Source organism: Hyla sarda, chromosome 6, assembly GCF_029499605.1.
Source record: "Hyla sarda isolate aHylSar1 chromosome 6, aHylSar1.hap1, whole genome shotgun sequence".
In the NCBI taxonomy this organism is placed as follows: domain Eukaryota; kingdom Metazoa; phylum Chordata; class Amphibia; order Anura; family Hylidae; genus Hyla; species Hyla sarda.
Genome location: NC_079194.1, coordinates 219,702,783 through 219,725,213, shown reverse-complemented (window position 1 = coordinate 219,725,213; position 22,431 = coordinate 219,702,783). Strand labels below are relative to the sequence as shown.

The 22,431-nt window shown below is 41.3% G+C and overlaps 1 protein-coding gene across 1 annotated transcript in view; it reads left to right on the top strand.

The window, feature by feature from the left end:
* The window catches only part of MYBPC3 (myosin binding protein C3), a 182,153-nt gene that overhangs the window by 66,782 nt on the left and 92,940 nt on the right, over positions 1–22,431 (top strand). The window contains exons 3-10 of the mRNA XM_056528158.1: positions 972–1,069; positions 1,210–1,217; positions 1,299–1,484; positions 2,984–3,067; positions 3,161–3,309; positions 9,019–9,136; positions 10,381–10,429; positions 15,517–15,573. Coding sequence (XP_056384133.1) covers positions 972–1,069; positions 1,210–1,217; positions 1,299–1,484; positions 2,984–3,067; positions 3,161–3,309; positions 9,019–9,136; positions 10,381–10,429; positions 15,517–15,573 — 749 coding nt within the window. The remainder of the gene's footprint in view (positions 1–971; positions 1,070–1,209; positions 1,218–1,298; positions 1,485–2,983; positions 3,068–3,160; positions 3,310–9,018; positions 9,137–10,380; positions 10,430–15,516; positions 15,574–22,431) is intronic.

Sequence of the window (22,431 nt, the reverse complement as noted above, 5' to 3'; positions counted from 1 at the left end):
TTTGGACCATATTTTGTTAAATGCATCTATACCATGTGCAAGCATAAATTTGGGGGAGGTTTAGCAAAACCTGTCCAGAGGAAAAGTTGCTGAGTTGCCCACAGCAACCAATCAGATTGTTTCTTTCATTTTTCACAGGCCTTTTCAAAAATGAAAGAAGCGATCTGATTGGTTGATATATATCCCCCAATGGCTTTATATAATGCATTTCTGACATGAAAGGAATTGTCTAGTATGGAAAATGAATTTTTAAATACCTTAGGGTATCTTGACCTAATACCCAAAATAGCTAATGTAATTCAAACAACCCATGTGAGCAAGACATTTTTGGGAAACCTTTCAAATGAAAATGGCTAATCAAATGGAAACAACCCCTACTCATGTTAAAAACAAGGGTGCATATCTATAGAGGCAGCTTAGGTGTTGGCTATAGGATCTATAGAGAGAGAAGGTACCAACACTTTTGATGTTGGTCTTTCTTCATTGTTAGGAAACAAGTGGATGGGCAATGGTTCCAGTTTTCATATAAAGCATATGGAGGGCAAACACTCGGGTTTTCTGTCCCTGCTGTCAAAATCCAGTTACATAATGCTGGGGAGAGTTTAATCTTAGCTCCTGCATGGAGCCATAATTCAGATGTGTTAGAGGAAAATGTATTCACACCTATTTTGTACAACTTTTCTGTAGGATAAATCCACACACAGTGCAAGACAGTGAGATAGAGCAGGTAAAATAGAAAAGGGGGCTTAGTTATAGGGAATGCAGAGTTAGCAATGCCTGAGGGGACCCAAAGGCCTTTGCCACATAAGAAGTTGCCAGTGTTATAAATGCACAGGGTTTGTGGGCTGTTCGAAAGATTTTTACCAGAGCCCTCTGGAGTAGGATATGGTGAATAAAGATGGTAAGACTGGTTCTTTATTGTTCGGGTGATTTGTCGTTCTTTTTTTGTTCATATTCATTATTTGAAATAGGCCACATTATCAGGTGTCACACAGACCTTCATAATCTGCCTGTTGCTTACAACCTATCCAAAACCTAACAGCACGGGTATGAATAACCTTTGGGAATGGTAACACTAATCTATTTCGCATGTAACCTTTTTTTTTAGCATGAACTATAGTTTGCATCTTTTTAGGTTCTGCCAGTGATTTATTATACATTTATTAGCAATTTATTGTATTCTATGAAACTCAAATTATTTAATTTCAGGTATGATGGTAAGAAACCCAAATCTTTTTTTAGATGCAGAAACAATGTTATTGTAGCAAATTAACTAATATATCTATAAAAACCTGCAGTGAAAGGAAAAGCCAAAGTGGCTCCAGCCCCGGCAGCTCCAGCTGCTGCTGCACCAGCTCCAGCACCAGAGGCACCAGAGGCCCCAGCACCTGCTCCAGAAGCCCCAGCACCTGCTGCTCCAGCTCCTGTTCCAGAAGCACCAGCTCCTGCTGTAGAAGAGAAACAAGATGCCCCACCTGCAGAGGGTTATTATAACTATATATCTTAAAAGATGGATATAAGATAAAGGGGATGAGAAAATGGAAACCATTTGAAAAATGCTCAGAACCGAAGTATAATACAACAAAGTGTTAAATATTAAACCATAAAGCTTATTTTAGAAGGTTTGCATGGCAAACTTTAGGTTTTTTACTTTAGTTATAAAATAGTTCATATAGTAAAAAAAAATATGTCTAGCAAGTTTAAACAAGAGTGGGCGGAAGATGCGTTTTAAAGGATAGAAGGGAGGGGACAAAAACCCATAGAGTGCACAGTGCACACCATTCTGCCCTAAAGAGAAAACACTAATAAATAGGATTTCATTGGGTCACATCAAGCAATCATTGAGTGTATATGGCTCCCTAGGTCATATATTTGCAATGGGCTCCTCTCTTAACGTAATAAGCATACATCACGTTCACAATTATCATGCTTTCCTCAGTTCCAATCTACACAGATGAACGAAGGAGAGGGTCCAGCTCACAGGTATATTGCTGTTAAAACATAGCTTTTACTATATCATATTAAAACATGAAACAAAAAGGGGAAAAAACGAATAGGTGCGTTAAAATCAGCACTCCGATGCGTTTCGAGCTTAGGGCAAACTCTTAGTCATGGGCAAGCTCTTAGTCGTGCCATGACTAAGAGCTTGCCCTAAGCTCGAAACGCATCAGTGTGCTGTTTTTAACGCACCTATTAGGGTTTTTTTTCCCTTTTGTTTCATGTTTTAATATGATATAGTAAAAGCTATGTTTTAACAGCAATATACCTGTGAGCTGAACCCTCTCCTTGTAAACACCACCCACAAGTTTTGGTTTGGGGGAGTTCCTGGCATTTCTTGGATGTTTCCAGTTTGTTCTTAGGGCAAATTCATGAGCAAGCTTTTTCTGCCACTAACCCAACATTGCCCAGATACATCAACACTTTTGCATTAAAATCTTGAAATTGTAGAACCATTGGGGGACATGTATCAATAATGGTGTAGCAATGTGTGATTTTATGTATGTTTTTTTGCGTCAAATGGAGCATATTTGCGCCAAAATGATCAATTGTCGTACGCAAGTTTGTAATTTTGGCACAAATGTAGCCCTACAAAAGGCGCAGACCCCAGAATTCCAGGCAGTAAATCTGACTTTGGGACATTCTATTGTTGTAGCTATTTTCTCTGTCACTTTATTCATGGTGTAGATTTGCGCCTAAATGAAGGTATTGGCGCCTAAACTTGCGCCAAATTGAAAAGTCACAATTAATGAATTCCAGACCAAAGAATGATTGTAACTGAAATCACGACTAACAAAGTGAAATCAGTGATTTTGTTCTAAACCATTTGGCGCAATTGTTTGTCGCAAAAAGTGACCTAAAAGGAAATTTGAGACAAATCACAGTAAAAAAAAAAACCAGGGTAAAATCCTTCATACATACCCCCTATTGTTTCTATGCAAATCTCACCTGTTCAAATATGTATGCTCATGTGCCAATCTCATAGCTCCTGCACCCCCACCCCCGGAGCCTCCTAAAGATGAAATTGGACTGTTCTTGGAGAGACCAGTTGATGGAGAAGTTGCTGTTGGTCAGTATCTTATTATTGCTACTTCCCTAAAGTATAATATTATTTCAATGAAAGGATTTTTTTTCATTAACACTCCTTCATTTTATACTTTAGATGCAAACATAAAATTTACAGCAAAGGTTAATGGTGCCAATCTGATGAAGAAACCAGTGGCAAAATGGTTCAAGGGCAAGTGGATGGACCTTTCCAGCAAAGTGGGCAAACACCTTCAGATCTCTGAAACATATGACCGAAACACCAAGGTAAAGGGATCGGTGTGCTTATTTACCATGTACAGTACAGGGGTTTACGGCTGTAAAGAGGTCTTACCTTAATAAAGTAAATGACATGATTTTACATGAGTGTTTGACCACTTTGAGACTTGATCCCACTAATTCTTAAAAGAGGGGCCAAAGAGCTGCTCTTCTTACCAATTTTACGTGCACAGAATTGCCCCAGTCAAACGCTGTGCATGAGACTACAGTCCATACACATTTAAGTCAATATGGTCAGCAGCCTCGGTTCTCTGCACAGCTGGGTAGGGGAAACTTTGAAGTGGACACAGTGCTAAACCAGGGCTCTGGACCCTTTATTTTCAGGAATAATGGAGGACTGAAAGATCCCAAAGATATGCCATCCCTTTTTGTAATGGGAATAACCCTTTAATGGGGCATGTCCCTACATACTTGCACCTTGTCCAATCAATTCTGACAATGTAGGGATGCACTCCAATAACACCACCTAATTGTCAATGTATTGCTGGCAATTCAAGGAGGAAAACCAGAGGAATAGAACAATACAGAGTTCTAAGAAAAGATGCTCTGGTGCTTTTATATTAGGGGAATGCTGCTCAAACAGATATGATAAAATAGCTGACATGCCCTTTTTAAAGGGGGTTTCCAGCACTCTGTAATTGGAGTCGATTAAAGCACAAGCCATGCTTGCAATATAATATGTTTTACAATTAGGTCTCTTAGCTCTGGTCTCAGGGACCATGGATACAGGCAGGACAAAGTATACATGACAAGACTGATGGTTATTTGTGACAACTTGGACTGGTTATGGCTCAAAATAGAACACAACTGGACTAATAACCCATTTTGCATTCTCTAACTGATACTTACTGGTATTATTTATACTATGATATTAGAATAGAACAGTCTATTTCAGTTTGCTATGTTGGTTATTACATCCGTGATCCATACTAGCAACTTAAGGTTTGTGCTCTAGACTGTGTGGAAACCTTAGAAATCTGATCTGTCACCTAGGCTCATGCATTTGTATTTTACTGGTAGTGCAGCATAAAATATATCTCCTATTCTGTCCTGTTCACTACAGATGCCAAGTTTAATAAGGACACTGCTGATTACTATAGGAGCTACACTGCTCAAAAAAATAAAGGGAACGCTAAGATAACACATCCTAGATCTGAATGATTGAACCAATCGTATGAAATACTTTCATCTTTACATAGTTGAATGTGCTGACAACAAAATCACACAAAAATGATCAATGGAAATCAAATTTATCAACCCATGGAGGTCTGGAAATGGAATCACATTCAAAATCAAAGTGGAAAACCACACTACAGGCTGATCCAACTTTGATGTAATGTCCTTAAAACAAGTCAAAATGAGGCTCAATAGTGTGTGTGGCCTCAATGTGCCCCTATGACCTCCCTACAATGCCTGGGCATGCTCCTGATGAGGTGGCTCCTGGACAGTCTGTGGTGGAAGGTGGCATTGGTGGATGGAGTGAGACATGATGTCCCAGATGTGCTCAATCGGATTCAGGTCTGGAGTACGGGCCGGCCAGTCCATAGTATCAATGCCTTCATCTTGCAGGAACTGCTTACACACTCCAGCCACATGAGGTCTAGCATTGTCTTGCATTAGGAGGAACCCAGGGCCAACCGCACCAGCATATGGTCTCACAAGGGGTCAGAGGATCTCATCTCAGTACCTAATGGCAGTCAGGCTACCTCATGACCGCCAAACCGGTCATGCTGGAGGATGTTGCAGGCAGCAGAACGTTCTCCACGGCGTCTCCAGACTCTGTCAAGTCTGTCACATGTGCTCATTGTGAACCTGCTTTCATCTGAGAAGAGCACAGGGTGCCAGTGGCGAATTTGCCAATCTTGGTGTTCTCTGGCAAATGCCAAACATCCTGCACGGTGTTGTGCTGTAAGCACAAACCCCACCTGTGGACGTCGGGCCCTCATAGCACTCACATGGAATCTGTTTCTGACCGTTTGAGTGGACACATGCACATTTGTGGCCTGCTGAAGGTCATTTTGCAGGGCTCTGGCAGTGCTCCTCCTTCTCCTCCTTGCACAAAGGCGGAGGTAGCGCTCCTGCTGCTGGGTTGTTGCCCTCCTACGTCCTTCTCCACATCTCCTGGTATACTGGCCTGTCTCCTGGTAGCGCCTCCATGCTCTGGACACTATGCTGACAGACACAGCAAACCTTCTTGTCACAGCTCTCATTGATGTGCCATCCTGGATGAGCTGCACTACCTGAGCCACTTGTGTGGGTTGTAGACTCACGCTACCACTAGAATGAAAGCACCGCCAGCATTCGAAAGTGACCAAAACTTCAGCTAAAACAAAAAGCAGAGGCGCTCCATGGTGCAGGCTTGCTACAAGGTGAGAAAGAGGGGCAGGGGTGCAGCAGCTTGCCAGAGCAGGTTGTGTACCCGCATACACAACAATGGTAAGCGTGTAGAGGAAACAATCATTCAGCCTGACTGCAGCCTTCCTGTATAGATGATAGGACAACAAACAACTTCGGTAAGAAACAGGAATTTCTGCGGCGCTGTGCAGGACATCAATCACGGGAAACGCTATGTAACCGATAAAACTTTACTGGACAACCAGTAAAGTTTTATCTTTTACCTGGCGTCTCCCATGATTGATGTCCTGCACAGTGCCGCAGAAATTCCTGTTTCTTACCGAAGTTGTTTGTTGTCCAAAACATCAGCCAGGAAGCATAGGAACTGAGAAGTGGTCTGTGATCACCACCTGCAGAACCACTCCTTTATTGGAGGTGTCTTGCTAATTGCCTATATTTTCCACCTGTTGTCTGTTCAATTTGCACAACAGCATGTGAAATTGATTGTCAATCAGTGTTGCTTCCTAAGTGGACAGTGTGATTTCACAGAAGTGGGATTGACTTGTTTCCTTTATTTATTTATTTTGAGCAGTGTATGTTAGAAGGATCCTATACTAAATATTGGAGCGTAGAAAACTGAAGTCTCTTTTTTCTTAGTGAGCAGCATAGACTCTGCCTACTATTGTACTGTATTCAATGCACGAGCCTCTGTTATACACATATATTTGGTAAAATTAGATGACCCCTGCAAATTCTAGAAACCAAATAGCAATTAAAGGGGTACTTCAGTGGAATACAATTTTTTTAAATCAACTGGTGCCAGAAAGTTAAACAGATTTGTAAATGACTTATATTAAAAGATCTTAATCCTTTCAGTACTTATCAGCTGCTCTATACTATAGAGGAAGTTGAGTTGTTCTTTTCTGTCTGACCACAGTGCTCTCTGCTGACACCTCTGTCCATGTCAGGAACTGTCCAGAGCAGGAGAGGTTTGCTATTGGAATTTGCTCCTGCTCTGGACAGTTCCTGACATGGAGCAGAGAGCACTGTGGTCAGGCAGAAAAGAACAACTCAACTTCCTTTATAGTATGCAACAGCTGATAAGTACTGAAAGGATTAAGATTTTTTAATAGAAGTAATTTACAAATCTGTATAACTTTCTGGCACCAGTTGATTAAAAAAAATGGTTTTCCACCGAAGTACCCCTTTAATTGCTATTTGGTTGCTAGAATGTGCAGGGGTCATCTGATTTTACCAAATATTTGCAATGTATGTACTGTATCTGAATTACACAGACAGTCCATTGATTTCAAAAGGCAATATGTAATGCTTAATTTCCCTTACGATGGCGCTGTGGAGGAGTTGAATGCTTGTCCAAAGGCTACTCTGCAAATTAAAGCTGAACACTGTAGGTCCTAGTGTGGTGTCCCAGTACCGTATCCTATCCTATTGTATATAAGTCCCCATATCCAGAGTCCCTAGGACGTCGGGGTTCTTTTTAACTAGCCCGCCCCTAGTCACCTCTCATCTAGGTATTTATTAAATAATAATTCTTCAGGATTTGTATATATATAGAATTGTACAAGTGTATATAAATGGTTAATTACCTATGCATAGCGGAACAGGACCTGCCGGTCACGTGACCGGGTGAACTCTATGGTTTTATGCTTAACCGTCATAGCGGGTCGGGCCCGGCCTCTAACAACAGCCGGGACCCGTGGCTAATAGCGCTCGGCATTGATCGCGGTGCCGCGCGCTATTAACCCTTTAGACGTGGCCTTCAAAGTTGAAAGTGAAAGTATGCCGGTTAGCTCAGTGGGCTGTTCGGGATAGCCGCGGTGAAATCGCGGCATCCCGAACAGCTTACAGGACAGCAGGAGGGCCCCTACCTGCCTCCTCGCTGTCCGATCACTGAATGACTGCTCAGTGCCTGAGATCCAGGCATGAGCAGTCAAGCAGCAGAATCATCGATTACTGGATTCCTATGAGAAAAGATTCCTACGATCAATAAGTCCTATCAATGCAAGAATGGTACCACTAAAAACTTCAGATCACGGCGCAAAAAATGAGCCCTCATACCGCCCCATACGCACAAAAATAAAAAAGTTATAGGGGTCAGAAGATGACAATTTTAAACGTATTAATTTTCGTGCATGTAGTTATGATTTTTTCCAGAAGTACGACAAAATCAAAAGTAGGGTATCATTTTAATCATTTTATGGACCTACAGAATAAAGAAAAGGTGTCATTTTTACCAAAAAATTTACTACGTAGAAACGGAAGCCCCCAAAAGTTACAAAACAGCGTTTTGTTTTTTTCAATTTTGTCTCACAATGATTTTTTTTTCCGGTTCGCCGAAGATTTTTGGGCAAAATGACTGACATCATTACAAAGTAGAATTGTTGATGCAAAAAATAAGCCATCATATGGATTTTTAGGTGTTATGATTTTTTAAAGGCAAGGAGGAAAAAACGAAAATGCAAAAACGGAAAAACCCTCGGTCCTTAAGGGGTTAAGGACCTTTGGAGGCCCTGTGACATTTATCTCCCATCACTCCTTGTAATGGTGAGTGACAGTTGATTGGACCAGTAAAAACAGCCCTGCCCCTGCCCATATAAGGGAGCGGCGGCCATTGCTCACTCTCTTTCCTCGTGGGCTGTTGATGGAGAAGGATCTGCGCTGCTGTCATCAGTGAGTTTAGGCCTGAGCCTTGCAGCGACGGCTGATACCTACTAAATTGTGAGTGTGTCAATCACTAAACACTCTGCAAGATCACCGGACCTTATCTATCCCCTAAATCCGGACGGATCTTCGCAATATTCCCTAATTAAGAGACTTTTATGAGAAGTCAAGGTCCGCAACAACTGTCAGTCATTGCACTAGAAAGAGACTGTATTCCTGAGACTGTTACTGTTCATTGGATGTACCGCAAGCATTTAAGTAAAGTTATCCAAGTTCAAGTTCAAGTACCTTGTGGACCTTCAGTCATTTTATGCATGCACCTATCGTTACTGGGAAGGGCGGCGATAGGCCGGAGAAGTACCTCAGCATACTAGCCCTCAGCCTGGCGTCACGAACTATAGGGTTAACATTAACCCCTCATCTACCGAAACAACACCCCAACTACCATACACCCCCCAAGGGCTAACACACTAGCAATGGGGCAAAAACTTTTAAACCAAATAGCACAACTTTAAGCTTGCCAGAGCAGTAAAAATTGTGACCCTGTATGGTGAACACTCCAAATTATTATTGCAAACGGTGACTTTACATTGCTACATTCTACTATTCCAAGACCAGACTTGCTGTTACACTGCACTTACCGAACTCTGTTAACATATTTTTTTATATATGTGTTTTCAGATTTACACTTTTGAGATCCATATTATCAAGGCTAAGACCACTTATGCCGGAGGATACAGATGTGAAGTGTCCAGTAAAGACAAATTTGACAGCTGCAACTTTAATCTAAATGTGACCGGTAAATGATTTCCTAAAAATCTGAAATTGTTATCCACGTAACCATTCATGTGCATGCTTCACTAGAGGCATTTGACTTGTCTCCCCCTCTTTACCCTTCAATATTACAGCCATTAGTACTGTGGTAGATTTGTATACGGCTGGGGAGCAGCTTGCTGCATCATAAACCATCCCCACTTTTGTGACGGAAAAGAAGATTAATAAGGGCTTAGCTTAAACCATGCTTTCTAAAGGGGTACTCCGCCCCTAGACATCTCCAGAGGATAGGGGATAAGATGTCTGATCACGTGGGTTCCGCCACTGGGGTCCCCCGAAATCTCGGCTGCAGGACCCCATACATCCGGTGCACAGAGTGAACTTCGCTCCGTGTCGGATGACTGGTGATGCGGGGCGGAGACTCACAGTCACGCCCCTCTCACGATGTCACGGCCAACCCCCCTCAATTCAAGTCTATGGGAGGGGGCGTGATGGCTGTCACGCCCCCTCCCATAGACTTGTATTGAGGGGGCGTGGGCGTGATGTCACAAGCGGGCATGGCCGTGATGTCACAAGCCTCTGGTACTGCACCTGACGCTCTAAACGAGGGAGACTAGACTTAAAGGGGTACTCCGCCCCTAGACATCTTATCCCCCTATCCAAAGGATAGGGGATAAGTTGTCTGATCACTGGGGGCCCCCACTGGGGACCCCCGCGAGCAGACATCTCACACCCTATCCTTTGGATAGGGGATAAGATGTCTAGGGGCAGAGTACCAATTTAAGTCAAGTCCTCTTCAAATCTGACACAAAGTCGTATAACATCAGTAGTAGCAGTAAATAAAACAGCAGATGACTACAAATATACTAGGAATTACCCAATTGCTCCCTGCAGCTATGTGTAAACATTAAATGCTATCCATAGAGATATCGCGTCAAATATCCGCATCGTCCAGTTACTTTAGGGCCAATGGATGATGCAGTTGTGAGACAGATTTATCAAACTATGTGAGAGAAAAAATAGAGGGAATTTCCCATAACAACCAATCACAGCTCAGCTAACGAGCTGAGGTAAAGTGAAACCTGAGCTGTGATTGGTTGCTGTGGGAAATTCCCTCTCTTTTTTTCTCTCACACAGTTTCATAAATCTGGGCCAATATTAATGTCACATAAATACTGGATGTAACGTCTCTAAAGACGTCACCTTTTTCTGGTAACCTATATTTTGATTCTCATTTAGATTTATTTTTCTGTTTTTTTTTCCATCCAGAAGTCAGCAATGCTGGCAATTTCGATATTCGCTCTGCATTCAAACGCACGTAAGTGTCTATAATAAGTATGACTTCTCTTTATTTCATCACCTCAGATGTTGGATAATATATTAAAGCCTTCCGGAAAATGTTAATACAGTTAACAGCAAAATTATTGTCTGATTCACACAACTTTGCTGCTTAAACGACAGTACTACTCATAAAATTGTGCATACTGTACATTGTCCCCCAAAAGTGGCTGTGGTTCCATCCACACACGGCAGCCAGAAAGGGAGACTGTACGCTTAAGGAAACATAAAAAATGTAATTAGTTAATTGCAAATATGATGCTAAAAAACTATAAAATGTAAGTGTTCTATGGGGAGGCCATCAATGTTATAGAAAATCCTTTCAAGAGGTACTCCGGAGAAAAAAAATTCTGAAATCAACTGGTGCTAGATAGTTATAAAGATCTGTAACTTACCCCTATTTAAAAATCTTAAGCCTTTCAGTACTTTTCAGCTGCTGTATGCCCTGGAGGAAGTGGTGTAATTATTTTCTGTCTGACCACAGTGCTCTCTGCTGACACCTCTGTCCATGTCAGGAACTGTCCAGACCATGAGCAAATCCCCATAGCAAACCTATCCTGCTCTGGACAGTTCCTGACATGAACAAAGGTGACAGGAGAGAGCACTGAAGTCAGACAGGAAAGAACTACACAACTCCCTCTGGAGCATACAGCAGCTGGTATGTAGGGATGTATTAAGATTTTTAAATACAGGTAAATTACAAATCTGTATAACTTTCTGGCATCAGTTGATTAAAAAAGTAATTCCTAATTACACCTTAAAATTTTTCTTCTTGAGATGCGCTAATTATGAAGTTACATAGTAGCATTTTTGCTATAAACACAGGGACAGGCATGCTGGATAGGCAACTCTTATGGAGTTCCACAAAGGAGAACATTTTCCATACACTGTTAAGCATATGGGTTCTCTGTTGTCCATGTCCACCCCTGTTAAAGGGGTTATCTAGGAATAGAAAACCAGAGCAACATTCTTTCAAAAACCACTCCCCGTCTGTCTCCTGGTTGGTTGTGGTTCTGCAGCGAAGTTAAATTGAAGTGAATGGAGCCAAGTTGTAACACCACACCCAACCTGGAGACAGACAGGGAGTGGTTTTTGAAAGAAATTAGCTGTGTTTTTTCTATTCCTGGATAATCATACATATTGTAATATTAGACTTGGTTGCAGTACTGGACTTGTGTTGGTTGCAATGTTAAATTAGTGAATATATGTCTTAATCTTGTCTAAAACATCCAGGAGCATAGTAGGACCAGCAATGAGGAGGATATCCTTTGCAAGGTAGCTAAGCTTTGCTCCAGCAATTTTTTATATAAAAAAAATCCCAATGACTGTCTTCCTAACTGGACAGCTATACATCTGTTCTTATAGGTAAAGTGATGCTGATCTTAGCTGCATGTAACCTCCAACCATGTAAGCCCTTCATATTAAAAAGGCTTCCGAGGTTAAAACTTGCCTTTTGCTACATTTAGGAAAAGTGAAAGTGTGTGTTCGATAGATTCTACACACCATGATGAGGCTATACACAGTGTAACTTCAATAAACACCAACTCTTTGGAAAACTTATGTACACCAGATTGTCTATGACATATTGTGAGCTCCATCCCAATCCTATATATCTTGGTAATCTTCTTTGAGCAGACCACCCCACTAGCAGACCATCTCCCTCTCCAGACACAACAAAAGGCTTGGGCATTGTACCAACATGTTTGATCCACCTTTGCCTGGCATTATCTGACAGGGCAGAGCTGGTAAGATCCCAAACACATATGATAATTCACTGGTCCTGCCATATTGGTGGACTCAGCTGACTTCTCTCTATGGTTTATTGGGCTTTAGTCTATGCGATATATAGATATATATATATATATATATATATATATATATATCTGCCATTGCAAGTAGCTCTCATATTCTTTCTCTATTGGCATTCTTCAGAGTAAAGTCATTTTTTGTCAGGAAAAGGCCATTTTATATTTTTTAGACATGGGAACCATTGTTTATACAGTTTACTTTTGGCGAATGTAATAATGGTAATAAAGTATTGCTTGTAGTGCAGAATTGCCCATTCATTGCCCAACACTTGAAAGGAACACCATTACATTGGCATTTGGGAGAAAAAGACACATTGGGACCCAACATTGGCTAACAATAAAATAACATGATGTAATATGATATGGAGCTCCATGCAAAGATCAGTTCAATATAAGATCAGATGTGTAACCCATTTGGAAGATCACTGTTCATATGGCATTGGGATCATTGCTGAGCAGGTAATCCATCAGAATCTGTGTGGTGTCAAGGAAGATCTGATTCTGTCTTTTGACTATCAATACATTTGTATTGACCAAAAAACATGTTTGATTTCCATCCAGCACTATCACCTTGTGATCCCTGTACCTCACCCTATACCTCAGTCTACCACTCATCCTCACTTTCTCTTGCATGCTGTGCCCAACTTCATGTATAGAATTTACTGCTCTCTCACTCCAGGAAGCTTGTGTTACATCTGTCATCACAAGATTTATGTTTCTCCGTAACACCCAGTAGCTTTCAGCTTATAACAGCTATATATTGCCACAGGCTATGTCTGTCCATTGCCATACAAGCACATTTTACAAATATGTCTGTCACTTTCTCAAACTTGGCATCTGATGTCATATATGTAATTGATGTTACAAGCTATTTGGTTCCCTTTTCCTTCCCAGGTTGCAGAACTGATCAAGTCTCAGATCATAAGATTTGGTCGGTTTGGGGTAATTTACAGTTTTCTACCCCATATTCCGTACATCAAAGAAGAAAAAATCTTATTCTTACCAATCCTTATCAATTATATTTAACTGAGAAAAATAATCTGCAAACCAATAATACACAGGACATAGAAAAAATTATAATAAATGGTGTAAAAAATTATAAAAAATTATAATAAATGGTGTTCTGTGGCCAGGCCTGAAGCTCCGATCCTATAATAGAGTAGTAGAAGCACAAGCGCCACAGTCAACAACTGCAGCATTTATCACATCCACAGTTACCTACAGTCACCACGACTATGGTTTTTTGGGGTGCTGGTGTACAGAACATCAGAGGAAAAGAGACACAAACACATTAGGCAACAAAATGCAGTAGCTACTACCCTTAGAAATAGACACCTACCAAGAGATCTAGGATCTAGGTCTTCCTAGCAGTGCTTTATTGGTATACATTTCAACTGGTAAGCAATAGTGTTGAGCGGCATAGGCCATATTCGAATTCGCGAATATTCGCGAATATATGGACGAATATTCGTCATATATTCGCGAATATTCGCATATTCGTTATATCCTCGTTTTATTTTCGCGTATGCGAAACTTAGCATATGTGGAAATTCGCATGTGCGAAAATTAGCATATGCTAATTTTCGTATATGCGAATTTTCGCACGCCAGTCTCACACAGTAGTATTACAGCCTTCTTTACACCACACAAGCTGGAAGCAGAGAGGGGTGATCACTGTGATGTGTACTGTGAAGAAAAAAAAAAAAAAAAAAAAAAACGAATATTCGTAATTACGAATATATAGCGCTATATTCGCGAAATTCGCGAATTCGCGAATATGCGATATTCGCGAATAATATTCGAATTGCGAATATTCGCGAGCAACACTAGTAAGCAACTAGTAAGTAACATTAAGAAGGTTTTTAGACTGGATCACTACAGGTAATGGGCATGTATTAGGATAAAAATAAGATAGATTAATAGAATGAATGTTTACCTGTGGCATACACTGATGAAGACAATGCCAAAGCCCTCCCCAAAATAGAGTGGCACAGTTCTAACAGGATAGCAGTCTAAATAATGCTACACCGCCATTGGGCAATGACTTCATGATGTAAATTTAGGGCTGCATTTAGGGGGTTATAATGCAGTCATATTGTTTTATCCATATAACGTTTGTAATACCTGGATCTCCTGCAATTTTTCTAAACCACAATAGGGTCCTATAGTGATCTGAATCTTGGATGAGCATAAAAAGAAGCTGTTCTATGGACATCATAATATGTCCTTAAGCAGATATTTATGATAACAGAAAGTTTATGGTCACCTGCATATCAAACTAAAACATTATTGGGGACACCTATCAAGCCATACCAGGGGTGCAGATCCTTTAAAGTTGTGAATTTTTGCTCATAATGGCCAATGTTTGCTTAAACATCAGCATTTTTAGAGGATTTGCAGCAATGCTGAGAGCATGCCCTTCTCACATGCCACTTGCAACACCTACAGCCGCAGAAATATACACCACCTCAATGGCGCAATGGTAGCCACTGGGCCACTGGATTTGAGCCTCTTAGTAAATCCAGTTGACCAAAAATAGGCGGAACCTTATTTATGTGTGGCGCACCAAAACGCTGCAGATGATGCATATCCCCCTATATATTAGCAAGCAAATAGAGGCAGGTACCGGCACTAACTGCAAATTATCCTTAGTGCAGGCTGGAAAACGTGCTAGGAGGGTAAATGGCAGGAATGTTAGAAGCTAGTCAGCGGTGCTCATATCCAGAGAGGCAAGAAACATCCAGTACAATATTACAAAGAGTAGCGGGAGGCACTCACCAGGCTTCGATAAAAGGGGAACTTTATTTTCAAACATGCAACAGCAACATGGTCAGAAGCAGACGCCAGAGACCGGGCAAGACAACTACAGCCGTTTCACTGCGCCATGGCATTAATTAGGTAGTATTACACGAGCAGACTGGTTCCGGATGCAAGCACTGATCAAGCAGATTTGCACATTTTTTCACCATGGTGCAGTCGGAGCTACACAAACAATGGCTTGATTGAACATTGCAGCCATTTATTTCCATCATTGGTCAGCTGCATGTTTTAACCTGGCAGAAGAATGTTTTAACTTGGCAAAACAATGTAATTAGCCAACAGACAAGCGTTTGCTCATTCCTTGGGTGATCACTGGGCCTATTACACAGGGCAGTATTGGCCTGTCTGATGATTGCTCCATGTAATAGGACCTAAGAGCCTACCCTTATCATGTCAGTAATAAAGAATGCTCATATTAGGTACTTGTTTATTTTTTCAGTGGAGATGGAACTGAAGAAGCTGGAGAACTGGACTTCAGTGCTCTTCTCAAGAAAAGGTGAGTGCTAAGTAGTAATATATCCCACACCTAGGGCTATTATCAATATACTTATAGCAGTTAAACATTATATACATCTATATATATATATATATATATATATATATATATACTTGTAGCAGTTTAAAATTAATCTGGGTGTATACTGTGCCCAGCAATCTGCCATCTCTATAACCACATTATAGCTATAGGGGGAGATTTATCAAAAAGATTTGCCCATAGCAACCAATCAGATTTTGATAAATCTCTCCCATAGTGTCTAGGGATCACTGGTACACTACATTACATTTCACATTTTTATATTGTAACATTGATAATTAATTTAAACTCTTTGTATGTGTCTAAGGCATCTAGAAAACAATGTTTTAAATGTGTTATATCCCCTCTCACAAGGCATACTTGTACAACACTCAGGATGGACAGAAATTTGGAATTCAGAGGAGTGTTCATTCAGAAATTAAAGAGGGAACCTTGGCTGTCAGTTGTTGAGGTCTATGGTCAGACTGGCCAATTAGATCCTCTGAGTGTCAAAAAGGCATGGCCAGGGCTATGCCCCAGGGCCATAACATATTTTTTCCGTCCAGTCATGCCCCCTCTGCCTGTTGATTGATACACACGGCTCGGGCAGGTGTGTCATCACAGGAGAGAGGCATACGCGGCCCTGGGGAATAGCGGGCCTGGAGCAATGAGGAGAAAGGAGGCCCCTTGTCCCCAAAGTGAAGTCTTCATGCTGTTCCACTGCAACATTTACTTTCAAAGGGACTTTCAAACATTGCTGAGCACTGTACTGCTATGTTCAGAATCACCATCTCAGCTGCTCCTCTAAATGATGATAGGCCCCCCTTAAAGGGGTATTCCAGGCCAAAACTTTTTTTATATATCAACTGGCTCCGGAAAGTTAAACAGATTTGTAAATTACTTCTATTAAAAAATCTTAATCCTTCCAATAGTTATTAGCTTCTGAAGTTGAGTTGTTGTTTTCTGTCTAACTGCTCTCTGATGACTCACGTCCCGGGAGCAGTGCAGTTCCTATGGGGATATTCTCCCATCATGCACAGCTCCCGGGACGTGACATCATCATTGAGCAGTTAGACAGAAAACTTCGGAAGCTAATAACTATTGGAAGGATTAAGATTTTTTAATAGAAGTAATTTACAAATCCGTTTAACTTTCCGGAGCCAGTTGATATATCTAAAAAAAAAGTTTTGCCTGGAATACCCCTTTAAGCAGGTTACCCTGTTACCCAAGAAGATACACACGTCTCCAAGTAATTCTTCCAATTTGATGCATTTCCATTCCAAATTTTTGTTAAACTATGTGTTCTTTAGAAATATTTCCTATACATTTTTACATATCCAATACTAACCACCTTTACTCATGTTCATATCTCCATTAACTCTCAGTATTTTAATGCATACAGTTGTATTACAGCTCCATACAATCTCTCAGGTGTATGAGCCACAATGCTACAGCAATAGCAGTCAATGAAGATAGTACTAACATAGTTCTGTGATCATATATGGAGGTCCTGGATGCCATCTTACAGAAATTGGGGAGATTAATCAAAAGGACTGCAGAGGAACAGTGCCATAGTTGCCCAAAGACAACCAATCAGATTCCAGCTTTCATTTTTGAAAAGGTGTCTCTATGCAAATGGGTCTTTTTTTAGGAATAGTGTTTGGGAAAGTAAGATACTTCATAGGTCTTCAGACAGATCAAAACCTGAGTTTCCAGTTAACCCCTTATGCGTATAAACAGACATTCTATGAGCATTTACCATCCCATTGAGTTACGTGACATGTGTTTGAGATAGATATAGAAAACATTTCTCCAAAATGACAATATATACATTTGACAATTTTAAACTGACAGCAACATTTGACTCTTTGGTTCCCTGTTTATTGACATTTTTTTGACTTTGACGCTCCTGCAGTCCATCAATGGGATTCTTCCATTTTGCAACCTTGTGAGAGGTACTAAGGATATAAGCTTTGAACATCCCTTAAGAAAATGGCAGATTTTACCTATCAATTTGCTTACAATGAGATTTGTATATAGTATATACGAATATATCTGATTCTTCATAGTTGTACTATAATTCGTCCATTCTGTGTCCTGTATATCTGAATAGCTTTATGTTTCCGCTGGCTCTGGCTACATAAATACCTTTGTCCGGCTTTCCCTTGTTGCTTGCTATATCCCCTTTTCATGCTACTTGCATTGTCTGTGGCAAATCTACCTTGCTCCCTGCGTCCCCACTCCCTTGTGGGGAGAGCTGGCAAGAAGCACAAGGGTTAACTGTTAATTCTGCTCCAGGATTTTTTTTTTTATAGTTGTAGACAATTATCTACTATACAGGAAATTGACAAAGAATTGACTATCCCACAGGACGGTACAAGGCATGTTCTTGACACCATAGGTGCTTCAGTTGCCAGCAGTCTGCCGTTTGCAATGCCGCCGCATTGCTTGCAGCATCCAGGAACTGCTTGTTATGACCCCTTTGCCAAATCTGCTTGCCTCTATGTTCTACCATGTCTTACTGCATCACATTTGTTCTAGTGAATCATATTTGTTCGCCTTATTCGCCCTTGTTTCCCTGTCCTGTAAAATAGCTGTGCTTTAGTATACTGCAGGGTGCCGCCATGTTGTCCTGCTGTAAACTTGCTTGCTATGTTCATTATTGTATCACTCTCGTATCCCTTTAGTCATCCACTGATTTATATTTTCTTTCCTCACATTTTTGTGTGTTTTGTTATTCCTAGCTACACTATTTCTGTCTTGCTGTATTGTTTTACTTTCTGTATCTATTTTGTCATGCCTTCCATTGCTTGCTGTATCATTTGTGTTCTGTGCTAAAGCATGACTAGGGGATTGTCTAGTGGCTATGTGCCCCTTTGAAACACTCACCGCTTCTTCACCTTTTTACCCCAACAAAAACACAGAGACCTGCTGGTGTTACAAAAGGCCACAGCAGCCAAATTTTATTTACAACTTCATCAAAACATTAATAAATAACCAAACATATGAACATCATACAATCACTAATCGTATTGACAAATATTATATTAACATAACCAAATATTATGTAAACATTCCCTGAGTCTGACCCCCAGGAGAAGGCCTTGGAGGCACCTTGCTCCCTTCCCACATCAATTAACCCCCTATGGGCCTCCTACTGTACCCCTGGCCATAAGTCACCAGACCCAGGGGCACCATTTTCTGAAGCTCCCACTCCTCCCTGGGGCCCATGCCCGCAAGGAAACCATCATCAGGCTGGGTACCGCACCAGCCCAACTGTTTTACCATCCTCGGAACCAATTTAAATGATTCTAATGTGTCTCCAAAACCCTCCCCCGCAACTGCTGCTAAGACAACCAAAAAACCCCAAAAACCAGGATGGGTGGGCGGGAATGTCTCTTGGCGGCGCTGAGGTACTGTCTGACCCCTCCCATAATGGCCACCTCTCTTTAACCCCTCCTAAGCCCTCGCCCGCCCCTCACACCTCACACTGGCTTAACACTTTCATCACTTAGCCCCATCCTACCCCTGTCATGCGCCACTCCTCTCTATTTCTTTACATTTTGGGGTTTCCTTTGTTTGCTGTATCACTCCTATCCTGTTCTCTAGAATTGTCTGTTGAACACCCTTTGTCCTAAGATTTAGCATTGCTTTCTGAATTCCTTTTGTCCTGTGCTTTAGCATTGCTTGCTGCATTCCCTGTGTTCTGTGCTTTAGTATTGCTTGCTGAATTCCTTTTGTCCTGTGCTTTAGCATTGCTTGCTGCATTCCCTGTGTTCTGTGCTTTAGTATTGCTTGCTGAATTCATTTTGTCCTGTGCTTTAGTATTGCTTGCTGCATTCCTTGTGTCCTGTGCTCTAGCATTGCTTGCAGCATCCCTTTTTTTTTTTCCTGTGCTCTAGCATTGTTTCCTGCACTCCTTTTGTTCTGTGCCCTAGCATCGCTTGCAGCATCCTCTTCGTCCGGAGCTCCATTTCTTGCAGAATCCTTTTTGTCCTATGCTCTTGTATTGCTTTCTGCATTTCTTTTGTCCTGTACTCTAGCATTGCTTGCTGTATCCCTTTTGCTTGCTAAGTTCCTTTGTCCTGCTATGTTGCAATACTTGTTGCACTCCCTCCATCAAATGCTTTCAGTACCTGAAGCAACACCTTCATCATATGCTTTTGCAGTACATGCTCTCTTGCATTGTCCAGTGTTTACTTATGCTCTATCGCATTGCTTGCAGCAACCCGTTCATTTGTGCTCTTGGCAAAGCTTTATACATTCTATTCATTTATGTACAGTTACTTCGAATGTCTGCTTTGTTGCTCTTTCAAAGCTTGCTGCACTATGAACTTCTTATCTGTATCTCATGACACTTCACACAAACTACCATTGGCTTCTTTTTTATTCTATAACTATCTTTTTTTTTATTATTATTTTTCTCTGTCATTGGTCCTGCAAACAGAGAGTAAGTTCTCCACAATATGCCTGCCATATGCATGAGTGAGCTTTATTGATGCTTCTGGCCATCTGGCCAAGCCTAATAGGCCATTGACTTGGACTGATGTCCATCGGCCAGCAATATGCATTTAGTAACGCTTAGCAAATGCTGCACTCACCAGTTATTGTCTGATTCTGCTGATAAGATCTAACTAGTGAGTCATTGTCTCCGGTTCTGATGATCATTTATATATAGACAGTGAGTACAACGCTTCCAACTCACTAATATATTGAGGGTTCCCTGTGCTCCAGAAAGTGGAGTGTGTGGAAGAGGGTACACAATGCAGCTGTCTGTTTCTCAAAGGGAACAGCACCTTTCTGCGGAAGTGACAGCTGGTCTCCAGTGAGTAATGGGATAGTATGGCTCACAGTCTGAAGAAAGAGCTGTGCTACTATATAAAGCTCACACTGCCCCTGTTTGCCACATGCATCTCTCATCACTTTATGACTGCTCTCTCTCTCTCTCTCTCTCTCTCTCTCTCTCTCTCTCTATATATATATATATATATATATATTAAATAGAAGTAATTTACAAATCTGTTTAACTTTCTGTTACTTTTCTGTTTAACTTTCTGCTACTCCGCCCCTAGACATCTTATCCCCTATCCAAAGGATAGGGGATAAGATGTCTGATTGCGGGGGTCCCACCGCTGGGAAACCCCACGATCTCACCTGCAGCTTCCCTAGTCATTTGCTGCACGAAACCCGCTCCGTGCATGATGATTCACGATACAGGGGCCGGAGGATCGTAATGTCACCGCCCGCCCCCTCTGGCCATCACGCCCCCTCCTATAGACTTGCATTGAGGAGGCGAGGCGGGGCATGACGTAACTATACTCTGGCCCCTGTGTCGTGAACTTTGCTCAATGCTTCAGATGACTAGGGAGGTTGCAGGAGAGACTGCAGGGTTTCCCAGCGACGGGACCCCCGCGATTAGACATCTTATTCCCTATGCTTGGTCTAGGGGCGGAGTACCCCTTTAAGGATACAAAGGACTGGGCAGGCTTCTGTTGGACACTTTGTGGAGTAATGAGGCAGTTAAGTGGGTGCCGCTGTGGCCATTAGTTCAGTATGTACAGGGCATTATACTAATACCGTAATAGAAACTTTTCCGAATATAGCATCCCCTAATTAAACAACTGTCATCCCTTTAGAGTTATTTTAGGAACTGTATTTTCTAGAGTATACTTGGCTCACATATGGCTGCCTTGATTGTTGCAGTTTTTACACCTACACTGCTGTGACAGCACGGGAGAGCAAATGTGCTTAACCAGTGACCTCTTACACAGAGGCACTAAGTGGAGCTCACTGTTAGGACAGCAAAGCAAACTAAAAGGACAAAATCACAAAGATGTTTTAAGATGAAACCATGCATGACTCATGTTTGGCTTAAAAGTATGAAGGGGATCTTAAAGAGAAACAGTCCCCATGAAAATGCCGCCCAATCTGCCATCATCATGTGATACAGCAATAGGAGCTGAGCGAATAAATACATACATGGGGTTGTCCAGAGAGCAGAACATGTAATTTGTCTCAACTTCCGCCCTTGGTACCCCTTGGAATAATACCTTCCGAGACAAGAGGGGGTGATTACCAAGACACGATCATAACATGTGGGCAAAATAGCTGCACAACATGATTGTGACTTGAAATCGGCTGAGATGTTTTAGGGGGGAAGTGGAGCACTGGCGAGCAGAAAGGTAATACCTTTTCTGTTCCTCAGACATCCCCTAATCTATCTCTGCATATTCTGGATTCAGGGGTCCAGTGAGCATTCCTAATGAATGTTTGACAGTCTTCTCTGTATAAGTGTTCCTACACAGATAGCTGTCAGTCATTGATTAGGACCCCCCCCCCCCCCAATGGACCATAAAGCCCAAAGTTTTAAATGAATAAATGAAAAATTATACTGAAAGAGTACCTGTAATCAAACCATATTTTCTAAACTAACTCAGATTATATTCCTTAACTTAGAATAGGGGATAAGTTTTTCAGCACTGGACTACTCCTTTAATATTAAAGTCCTAGAAAACATGTTAAAATTTTCAATAAAATAATTTTCATACATCACCAGAGACTTACTTTAATGAAAAATTGTCTAAAATGTTCTTGGGCATGACAGATACTTAACCATTCTCCTCGATGAGTTGTCCATAAAACTACAGATCTATCTATTATCACTTTGGCTATATAAATGAAGGGTAAAAGTTTCATTCCTTTATACAACCATCTTAGACTGAGCTGCCTGCTAATGTAGAGAGCTTACATGGTGACAGGTTAAAATGTGACTGTGGATACAAATCATTTTGTGCCACACTTTGCACCAATTGTCTTAAAGATAACACAGTTGTGCTCCTT